The sequence below is a fragment of the Panicum hallii genome, chromosome 3, assembly GCF_002211085.1.
Source record: "Panicum hallii strain FIL2 chromosome 3, PHallii_v3.1, whole genome shotgun sequence".
Taxonomy (NCBI): Eukaryota; Viridiplantae; Streptophyta; class Magnoliopsida; order Poales; family Poaceae; genus Panicum; species Panicum hallii.
The window spans coordinates 61,324,637-61,336,066 of record NC_038044.1 but is presented as its reverse complement, the minus strand read 5'-3'; the positions used below and the strand labels follow the sequence as shown (position 1 = coordinate 61,336,066).

The window sequence follows — 11,430 nt, the reverse complement described above, 5'->3', positions numbered from 1 at the left end:
GGCAGGCACTCTGCCCTGAGCTATCCAATCAACCCATCCTTGTGGTATTGTTGTCCATGACGTTCCATGGCAGTGGTACTGCGTGTACTACCACCAACAGCAGAGGCGGTGCTTCATCAGCAATTGTTTTCTCTTTGGGCAGCAAGACTGACCCCAAATAGCCCTGGTAACAAAAGGTAACAAATAGGGCTACCAGATATTGCTCCTCCTACTACCTAGCTTCATATGATAGTTTCAAGTTCATACTGTAGCATATATAGATGGTGTTTTGGTGACTCAAAAGGCTAACATAAGCTAATGCTACAACTAGCATGTTCAAGTTTGGCACTTGTAGAGTTTAGCCACTGTGTGACTCTAGTGTGTTTAGTGGACAAGACCTCCATCCACACAGTGCCCACTTTTGCTTACTTCATTCTAACAAGCAAAGGCCCATTGTGTCCCCTAGTGATTGGCACAGCCCTCTGCTGTCATTGAAATATGGAGACGGGGAAGGAGCTAAGGGCCCCCTGTGACATTGACATGACCAAACCTGGGTTTCATTTGTTTATTTTATTATCATGCTTTGATCCAAAAGCTTGAAGCATTGGTCAAAGAAAACATAGGTGAGTGGGGGGAAATATCTGCAAGTGGCACAGTAGATAGCAGCATCAGTGCAGTTTCTGAAACTTGCTTCATCAAAGTGGGTGTTGGTGTGGGTGCACAACTGCACACATGGAATTACTCTGCTCTCTGGTTCTAGTTTACTTGCTAGTTGCTGCTGTTATCATCTCATCTGCGTTAGGTTGGCCTAATACTAGTAATAATTTGAAAGACTGATGAGGTTCTAGTCAACACTTGTGGCCTGATTCTTGAATTATTGAATACTAGGATGTACACATGGCCTCTCTCTCTCTCTCTCTCTCTCTCTCTCTCTGGCTTTCTCTCTCTACAGTGGGGGCTGGGGAGCCTGAATTCAGGGCTGGGCTATGCAGGGCCCTGTAGCAGACTTGACAAGATGTGTCCTGGGTTGCTTGATTCGTGACACATACCTGCTGGCTTGCAATTCATAACTGCATGTCGATGAAACCGAATTCAAATGTCATGGCTGGTTTGTACTACCATTCATGTACAATTGTCCACCGCAGACGGCATTGCTGTGCAGCATGGCTTGTACAACCTTTAATGCAGCGTGCTGGTTCCACATGCAGGACCGTCGGTCACAGTGGATCAACACGGCAGCAGCAGCAGCAGCGAACTCTGGAACTTTGATTCCCTGCAGAAATTTCGTGGTCTCTACAATTCTTCTAGCTAATCCATGCACGCTGATTGTTGAAAGACAACAACATAATCTCATCCTTCAGCTAAACTTGTTCATAATCTGAACTCTGAAGATCTTGGGCCATCCAACTTAGCTGGATTTGAACGTTTCAGAGCTTCGGACAGTCCATCAAAAGAACCGCCAGGTCAGATCTCAATCTTCCCGTCACTCCAATTTGCGATTTGTTTTTCTCCCCTCTTCATCTGAAAACCCTGACGCTTGTGACGATCCAATCCTGCTCCGCCTCACCCTTCGTTTTCAGGCGCGGATTCCCGGTCGTCCTGTTGCCCGAGCCTCGCCGGTGCATCACCAGACGCAAGCGCCGGTGGTCCATCCATGGCTGCTGGCTGCCCCTTGATCTCAGTGAGCTCTGGCCAAATCTTGGCACCTTCCCTTCGCCTTAAAATTTTGTATTACAATGGGGTGGTACTGAATCCGCATCTTGGACGATGCGTGTGGAACCGGGCTAGCTAGTCCGAGACACTGGCCCTGGATTCATGCGTTCTGCTCGCTGCCCGCCATTTTTGCGCCCTCGTCGTCCCCTGTCATGTGACCTCATATGTATCTATCTATCTATCTATCTATCTATCTATCTATCTATCTATGATTATGTCCTATGCCCCCGCTATTCATGAGCTTCAGGATGTAGCATGACTGTGACCTTGAAGACAGCTTGCCCTAGTTCACGAGCATGAAAAGTGTAGACATGATGCATAAGGACATTGGAGACACCTCAAGGTTTAAATTTCCATGGAATTTCACTGTTTTTTTTTGGCTAAGGTGAACCAGAGGTTTTGACAAGGTTTGAACTTTTTTTTTTACTTTGATGAAGTGTTGAGATAAGCTTTTTATGGGATCGTGATGAGGCTTGCGTAGTGTTTGCAAGATGCTGTAGATTAGCCGTGTGAGTCCTGAGCAGATGCCACGCTGTGTCCGTATTATGTCTCTCTGCTCGCTTTCAAAAACTGCTCTCCTCTTTTTCTGAATGGATTTGCGTCCCCGGGCCCACAAACCGGGTGATTTGTCTCACAGCTTGTACATTTCTTCAGGAGGAGCGTTGCCATTTTATTTGTTTGTTATGGGATGCACTAAGGATTTTTGGGAGAGATGATGCTGGGAGGTGGTTGAGATTGGCCTCTCAAACAAATCCCCCTTTTTATACTTATATCATATAATATAGAGAGAGAGCCTGCAGCCTGCCTTTTCCACACCACTACTAGATTAGATTCTAGGGTTACCCTGGGACCAAAAATCTCTATCTGAAAAAGAAACATCAGGAGTAAGCATGCCTAGTCAGGTGGAGCTTGTGGATATTATTTTTGCTTTTTTTTTCTTCTAAGATGTGCGTATGGATAGTTGGATGCACACTATTGCATACCAAACGCATAATCTTGTTTGCAAGATCCTTTTGTATGGAAGCTAAAGCCCGTGATATTGCAGCATGTTACCCCCTCTGTTCCAAATGCAGCTCATTTTGAACTTTTAGGTTTATAGATTTTACTATATAGACATATGTTATATCTAGATGCATAGCAAATATTATGATTCTAGAAAAATCAAAATGATCTGCATTTTAGACGGAGGGAGTACAATTTCTTAAAGATTTTCCTCACCACAACTACTGTTCATAGGGCATGTACAATAAAAAAACGCTAACTTGCTTTGCGAGAATGCATGTCATGCCATGTGCTTCCTCCATCCCAAAATAAATCGATGGCTAGCCAAAGTGTTTATCCCAAATATATCAATTTGTAGGTTTGTCTCTCCCTACCCCTTAACCACCACTCCATTGGTTTTATGCACAACTAACCGATTCATCCAATCCTGTCATTATCCTTGAATGATGTGCATTGATCTATGTTGAACCGGTTCTAGCCATGCATGATTAACTAATGCAAAGCTATCTAAATCTTGCTAAAAATTGATTTATTTTTTGTGAAATGTAGTATTAACGTAGACACTCACACATAGACATACACACTTGCACACTCTACAGACGTATGTATGCACTCCTACAGTCCTACTCCTACTCCCATGCGCATCTACAAAAGACTTAAGAGTCTGAAAGTGAGGGAAGGAGGAGTATTATTCGTTTTTAGAAGTGCATTCGTGGCACAATCAAATACCTCAAGCATCCATACCATTTAAGCACCTATGGATGGTTACAAATCTTTCAAGAAAAAAATAGCGACCATGGAAAACATGATTGTAAATATTTTTTAAAACAAAGATTGTACATATTCTTGTATTTTCTAGAGTATCTAATAAATGAAGAATTGTAGAGTGCTGAAAGCACAATAGTAAAGTATGATTAGGCTCGCCCTTTAGAGTAAATGGCCATTAAGTTAAGGTGACAGATGTACGAATACATGAATGCACTTCACATACGCCAGGCCGTACTGTATACTCTTAGCACCAGGTGAAAATCTTTACCAAAACTTCAAATTTTACCCTCACAACCAAAACTGTCAATATCCAAAATGCAGAGGGTAAAATTGGAACACGAAAAAAAGAAGAGCGGTTATAAAATTAGTGAATGGAGAGCCAGTTAAATAGGGGGGGAGGAGGCTTCGGTTGCCATCTCACTCTATCCTCCACAACGGCCTCTTCCACGCCGCCTCCGCCGCCGCCACCTCGCCGGCGACCACCGTAGCATCAGAGATTCCAGAGCTCGCGCCTCTCGCGCATGGTTCTTGGCTTCTCGCTTGCTCGGCCCGCACTGTAACTGACTGACTGACTAAGCGTGGTGACGAGATGATGCCGGTGGAGGCGGCGGCGGAGGACTGGTCGGCGTGCGCGTTCTCGCTCACCTGCGAGGAAGACGGCGCCGACCTCGGCGACGGCTCCGTCGACGACGGCGAGTTCTTCTCCCCCTACAATGCCCGCGACGAGGAGGAAGAGGAGGAGTACTTGGAGCAGCTGTTGTTCAAGGAGGCCAGCTTCTGCTGCTCCTCCGACTCCGCCGCCGACTGCGACGTCGATGCCGACGGCGATGTGGACGGCGAGTACCAGCTCGTCTTCTCCGAGGAGTGGTTCCGGCAAGCTCGCCTCGCCGCCGTCAAGTGGATTCTTGAAGTGAGCATCTGCCTCTCTTCCGATTAGCTAGCTTAGCTCTCCTTGACGCCATTAGATTGGCTCATTGGCATGGCATCTGATTGCAGACGCGTGGGTACTTCGGGTTCGGCCACCGGACGGCGTACCTCGCCATCGCCTACTTCGATAGCTTCCTCCTCCGGCGACGCGTCGATGTAATCTAACCGCGCCGCCGTTAAAAAATGTTCCTTTTTGGGTACGCGCGAATGGATGCCTGACGCCGGGCATTGCATTGGTGGCTGCAGAGGGAGGCGATGCCGTGGGCGGCGCGGCTGCTGTCCGTGGCGTGCGTGTCCGTGGCCGCCAAGATGGAGGAGTGCCAGGTGCCGGCGCTGTCGGAGTTCGACGCCGGCGACTACGACTTCTGCTCGGCGTCCATCCGCCGGATGGAGCTGCTCGTGCTGTCCACGCTCGGGTGGCGCATGGGCGCCGTCACGCCCTTCGACTTCCTCCCCTGCTTCTCCTCCAGGCTCCACCCGCACGGCGGCGCGGGCGCCGGCGGCCGCGTCGCGCTCAAGGCCATCGGCTTCATCTTTGCCACGGCCGAAGGTTCGTACACATCAAAATCGAATCTTTTTTCCCCGCTTTTCTGACATCCAGTGATCTGTCTTGCGTTGCTCTGACCAACTGGTTTGTTTGTGCAGCTGGTAGCGTGCTTGATCACAGGCCGTCCACTGTGGCTGCAGCTGCAATCTTGGCAGCAACCTATGGACCTCTACTGACCAAAGAGGCACTGGATTCCAAGATGAGCTATCTTCCTCCATCTTGTCTTATTGAGAAGGTTGGTCACTAGCTTGCATCTTTTAACAGTCATGGAGCATTTTGACCATATATATAAATGTTCTTTTTGGATGAACTTCACTTCACCATCTTTTTTAAAAAAAAATGTGTTTGTTTCTTTGATCAGGAGCATGTACATGCTTGCTACAGTATGATGGTTGGAGACATGAACAGGAGGGGTAACAAGAGATCATTGCCATGTTCAGGCTCCAACGAGGTTGCTACTAGTACATATGATTCTGTTCTTGTTGATGATGTTACCGACACCGCCGCCTTTGCGACGTCCGTGGCGGCGAGGAATAAGCGGATCAGGCTGGAGCTGCCGGGCATCCGTTGAGAAGCTAGCACCACCGCGGACATAATTTTTAGCCAGATGTCTAGGGGGGCTTGGTTTGATCTTCCCTTTTTTCATTCTTTTAACTTATATGTTTGCAAAAAAAAAAGTTTTTTAGGTTCTTTGAGCCATTGCCATGGGTTGTCATTGGCTGCTGTCAGATTGGATTGGTTTGGTTTGTGTGAGAGGTGGAAGAGATGAACAAAGCATAGGGCTGAGCTTTCCTATGGAGAGGAGAGCTTAGGTTAATAAGCCCAATGCCAGTGCCCAAATGGGGTACATTCCAGTCAACTTTACTTCAAAGTTGCACTGTTTGATAAGTCATTGTGGAATGTGGATGCCATGTTGCAATGCAATTTGCATTGCATATGGTGAGATGCTGCTGCTGCTGCTTCAGAGAAGTTGCAAAACAAGTGGTAACAACACTGAGGTTGAGGGTTTTGCCATTGTTTATAGGAGAGAGAGAGCTGTTTCCTTTTTTCACTTGTGCAAGTGGACGTGTGAGTGTTTCACTCTGCACTTGCTTGGGTTACATCGGTTTGTAACAACCCTGTGTACTTGTGTAACCCCTCTTGTTCCTGAGGAATGGAATCAGATTGCATCATGTTGTGCATGCCTCTGCCAGCCTGAGTGCGTGACCTCCCTGTAGGTTTCTTGATCAGTTCTGCCGACTGCTGCAATTTTCAGTGCCACTCATTCAGTTCAGGCTGGGCCATGCCGGTGCTTCTTCTTGCTCTGCCTTTTCTTCAGGAGGATCCAATGCAACCTTTTCCCTGTTACATTGCAACCAGCTTAGCACATGCTTGATGAATCTTGGCCAAACCCCACTGTTGAACAGCACTTGCACAATCCACAGTAATATAAAGGAAGAGATGGCCGGTGCCTAAAGAAAGCCATTTTCAACCATGATTAGTAGCTAGTACATTGTGGCCTTTTGGGCATTATTGTGCATGCTGAGCAAAGCATGCACAACACACTACAATGTGATGTGTTGGAAGGAAGACAAGTGTTGCATATGAATGGGAGTATTAATGTACGAAATGGATACAGGAGATTAGAACTTTACGCCAATAATTGCCCAAAGATTAGCAATGGTGATGGGCCTTCTAACTTATGTATTTGGTTGGTGTGAGCACTGGAGCTACACAATCTTGATATTTGTGACACCTAGAGGATGTGGAGAACACTGATGCAACTTGTAATTTATTAGCAAGTAAATTACCAAAAAAGGTTGTGAAATGTGACATTTTTCAGCAAATGGTATAGTTGATCTTTCATGTATAATGTCAATTCATGGAAAATGCATAAACTTGACCATGAGGTGTCTGAAATTTATAGGTCATCAAGTTGGTGCAAAATACAATTGATGAATAACCATGGGTTTCTTGTAAAGAAACTGGTTCAAACACAAATTCCCATACGTTAGTCAATGTAAGAATTAGAAGGTCACCATGAACGTGCAAACAAAGATATACACATGCCCAAAATATTACTACTTTCATGGATACAATAATGATGATATCTTTACACTCACAACCTTTTTTTTTGCCCCCTCTCTCCCCCATGATAAACCCTAAACCCTAAAGTTGGTCTTCTGGCCTCATCCACTATCTAATGCAGGTCTTACATTGCACCCTGCCTTACAGCTGGTAAAAAGAGCTTTTGCACCTGCACTCTGGCAATGAAAATGCCTGGCCTGCCCCCATGGGCAATGGAGTGGCTTTCTGAGCTGAGAGCCAGCCACCAGTCCTCCACCACCACCTCCTCTGCAGGCCTGCATGCTGCCTGCTGGCTGCTGCAGCCATGGCCTTGCCAACCCTCTCTCTTTCTCTCTCATTCATGTGCCTTCATGGCTTTGTTTTGTTTCTCCAATGTTGCTATATAAAGGAAAGTGGTTCCTTGCATTAAAACATGGTCAGTTGGTCACAAATGCTTCTGTGCTGTTCTCAAACAGTGTTTCTATGAAGGTAGGCCAGCTGGCACTTGGAACATGGAGCTCATTTTGAAAAAGTTTATTAGGTATGTTTGTTTAGCTCCTATAGATCAAATGTGTTTGAACTTTGAAGAGGAAATCTGCCCTTTTATAACTTTTTTAAGGGGAAATCAGCTTTGATAATCTAGTACGCGTCCATGTCATAGGCCTGATCAAACGTAAGCTGTGGCATCTAAGGAAACATGATGAAGAAAATATAAACAAGAATTTATCATTTCCAAGTTTGAACATCTTTTCTTCCCAAAAGGGAGAAAAACGAGAATATCGAAATACACTAGGTGTCTTTGTATTAAGAACAAATGGGGCACCCAAATTTGGGCAAACACTTCCCTTAGCATACTTCTATTTTCATTCAAACCGATCTACTTATCACTTATGATACCTCGGGGATCGAGCTGGTCAAGAAGGATGGACCACTACAAAATTACAAGTTTATGAAAGCAGATCAAATCAAACATGTTTGGGGGATTTTCTTGAACTAATCAACTGTACAATGTTAAGATGGGCATCGAGCAACTAAAGATAATCTACAATAATGCATGTGTCAACCAATAGCAGCAAACCTGATAGCTTGTAACTAAAGTGTACGGAGGATATACTATTGCCTGCATTCTGAATCTGGGTTGCCCAAACCTAGAGGTGCATATGCATATGGTTGTTGGGTTAATAAACATGAGGATCCAGAAAAGGGTTCACAAACCTGCACAGCTTCTCAGTCACCAATGCAGTCAAAAACAGGCTTGGAGACAAAGCTCGGTTAAATTTTGTTGGTTCAAAGGAGTCCTACAGCTGCCACCTAGAAGTGAGTGGCCACCTCACTGGAATACTGGATGGCGGCCTGCCCCTGGTCCTAGCAAACCACCATTGTTTTTTTTGGCGACATTCATATCCTACAAGATTTTTGTGTGAACAAAAAACGATCTAATTTCTTGTGTTCAATTGGTTTTGGCAATATAGATGCCTAGATCTGCTTGGAATATAGGACTTTGTAACCGGACGGGACTCCTGTGTTTTTTTTGTGGCCAAATGGCTCTTGTGAAGTTGCCACGCTCAAAAAAAGAATCTTACTGTTCTGAAGCATTTGTACCTTCCAATCAACTTGCAGTGTGTGCCTGTATATATGATCCTAGTATCAAATGCACTAGATGAGGATGAAATTGGAGAAAAGAAAAACTGTTTTTTAAAAAAAGAAAAGAAAAACTAGCAAAGGAATAGGATGAGGCATGGCAGTTGGAGTTTGTACAGCTGTGAGTCTCAGCTCTCAACTGAAAGCCTGGGGCAAAGACGGCCTGCTTGCATAAATGGCAGGGGTGTGGCCCTGGTTGCTCACTGTGCTGCAGGGGCAGGGCGAGCACTTGGGGTGCGGTCTAAAGACTAGAAACAAGCCTGCACAAAGACAAAGAGGCCAGCACAAAGACATCTTCCCATGCATCACACAACAGAGAGCATGTAGCACAGTGACACACACACACAAATCCTGATCTGGTCAAGGAAACATGGGGTTTGTTTTGTATTGCTTGTTTTGGTTCTTGCGTGATGGCACTGCTTGTGAGTGTGATGAACTGTCTCCTTTGGGTGGTGTGGCGTGCGGTCCCGGTTCTTACCCTGTCGTACTCTAACCATGGATACGTGTTTTCTTATACTTTTTTTTTATAAAAAACCATAGAACTAAACTACTACGCTGAAGAAGATGAACAATTTGGCGAAACCGACCGCAAATTCTTCAACCACAAATCCTGATCCGGTCGAAGAACCTTCTCGATTCGGAATTCCCGTTTGAGAAAAAAAAAGATTGCATTGGAACCAAACGCAGATGATCAGGCTGATAAGCATAGCTCCATCATCAGACAACAATCACCACACTGTACTGCAAAAAGGAAGGTGAATTAGCATGAGCAAGTCAGGCAGAGACGAGGTTAAGGAACAGCACACGTCGTGACTTTGTGGACTTGTTCTCCGTCTTGTTGCTGGCTGTGTGTGAGATAGAGGAGGGAGAGGGCGGGCATTATGAGGAGGCCGTGCAGCTGCCGGCTACAGAGCTGGTCTGGTCAACCTCGAGATCGGGGACAGGCTGCCAGCCCTACTTGATCAGAGCGAGCCATGCCTTGCCATCCCCATGGCTGCCACAGGCTTCAGCCTCGGTTCCTGAGCCGGATGACCTGACCGACCCGACGGTGTTCCAGCTACTCGGATCCGTACTTGAGAACTCGGTCGGTACAGCGAAAACTCCTGCTCGATCTCGATCGTATTCATTTCTTCTTCTTCTGTGAGAAAACTTGATTGGTACGTACCAAGTACGTGTACTCTACTGTACGTCTACGGTACAGGCACGGCATGTGTACAGATTATTTTTTTTCCGACGAACCATCTGTACAAATTGTTAACACGTAGGATATTTAAAACATATGAATAGAAAAAAAGGTAGAATTTGAGTGTCATTTGTACCTCTAATCGTCTAGAATGATGAAACACGGTGAAGTTGTAGGAATAGCCATTTAGATGCTGCACAGAAAAACAAAAGAATTGAACGAGAGAGTGACACAAAGAAAACTATCCATGAGGTCAAACCTTTCGGTATAATTTCTCTAAAATCACTATAGAACAAGCCATTTCATATGGATTATAAGTCTACCCACATCATTCTCAATTATTCAAGCTTAGATTGTTAAAATCTAATTTATATTGTTTGACTTTCGACGGGCATATAAGGTGTCACTTATTTATGGTGGAGAGATCATACTTAAACATAGCACTGACCCGATCTTCCGATAGGTATGATAGATTCGATTGGTGAAGAACTCGGCGTTGGCGATCCGGGCTTCTAATCAGACACGATTCAAACCCTTGCAATCGTTACATTACTGCTCCGTTGGTTATCAACCAAGTACAACTCGATTGACCTCGCCAATAAGGCTTTTCCCTGCAAGCGAATCAAAGAACACAAGCAAAAAAGTATAAGCGCGCAATCTGAAATTGCGGATGTGTATCAAGCAAAGACAAGTATGGGGTTCAAGCTCTGATCAGAAAACGACTAATCGCTACAGTGTTGAAGAACAAGAACGGGGACCTGATTCACAGCAAAAGGACTCGACGTCACAGTTATAATGAAAAAGATCTATTTCTCGATGGAAAACTATAACTAAATAAAATCCAAAACCTATTGTGACAGTTGCTACTGAGATTATACCGAAGAGGGAACGTCCTAGGGTTGAGGGCGACCAGTTGGGGGCGTCCTCAACCTGGGCTTAAGATCGACACGATACAAGGCCGACTTGGCTCAAAATAGGTGACACAACACATTTTTATGGACACAGAATGATCCATGAATCTTCTGGAGCTCGGACCAGAACCAAAAGAAAGCTTTCGTTGTCTTCTTTCCAACGCATCAAAGAACGACTCGTTTCGACGTCGTATAAAGGAGAGATCAGCGTTTCTGTTCAGCGTGGTCGGCTAAGTCCGAACCGCACGTGAAGACCAAGTTGGAGATGACTTATAACTCGTAGAAGACCAAATCTCGGGTGTATCCAGCATGTGATGTCCTGATCAATACTCCACAAGTTCTTGAATGGGATGTTTGGTTCCCTGGGGCTTATTTTAAACCATATCGCATCGAATATTTTGATGCTAATTAGAAAGACTAAACCTAAGCTAATTATAAAATTAACTGCATAAGCCTATGCTTATTTACGAGATGAATCTATTAAGTTTAATTAAACTATATTTAGCACATGTTTACTCTAGCATCATACAAACTAATCACGGACTAATTAGGCTTAATAGATTTAAACTACTCGGAGCATGAGCACCTCATAGCCTCAAAGCAGCCAAAGAAATACTCGAAAGACACTTTCAAGACGTAGTTTCACAAGAACTCGAAGAGACTTCAGAAGTACTCGGAAGCCTGCAGTACTCGACTACGAAGAGTTCGGGAGC

The 11,430-nt window shown here is 45.1% G+C and overlaps 1 protein-coding gene across 1 annotated transcript; it reads left to right on the top strand.

Annotated features, from left to right (window-relative positions):
• Nucleotides 1-3,926: 3,926 nt before the first annotated feature.
• Nucleotides 3,927-6,117, top strand: LOC112886462 (cyclin-D5-2-like). Its single transcript, XM_025952365.1, has 5 exons — nucleotides 3,927-4,372; nucleotides 4,459-4,545; nucleotides 4,636-4,939; nucleotides 5,035-5,171; nucleotides 5,298-6,117. The coding sequence occupies exons 1-5, from the start codon at nucleotides 4,052-4,054 to the stop codon at nucleotides 5,505-5,507; spliced, it is 1,059 nt and encodes a 352-aa protein (XP_025808150.1). The 5' UTR covers nucleotides 3,927-4,051; the 3' UTR covers nucleotides 5,508-6,117.
• The last annotated feature ends 5,313 nt before the right edge of the window (nucleotides 6,118-11,430 follow it).

What these genes read in the sequence shown, in the direction of transcription:
- LOC112886462 (XM_025952365.1), top strand. Translation starts at nt 4,052, where the DNA reads ATGATGCCGGTGGAGGCGGCGGCGGAGGACTGGTCGGCGTGCGCGTTC. An exon ending in CATCTTTGCCACGGCCGAAG is followed by an intron (nt 4,940 to 5,034) that starts GTTCGTACACAT and finishes TTGTTTGTGCAG; the next exon opens with CTGGTAGCGTGCTTGATCAC. An exon ending in CATCTTGTCTTATTGAGAAG is followed by an intron (nt 5,172 to 5,297) that starts GTTGGTCACTAG and finishes TTCTTTGATCAG; the next exon opens with GAGCATGTACATGCTTGCTA.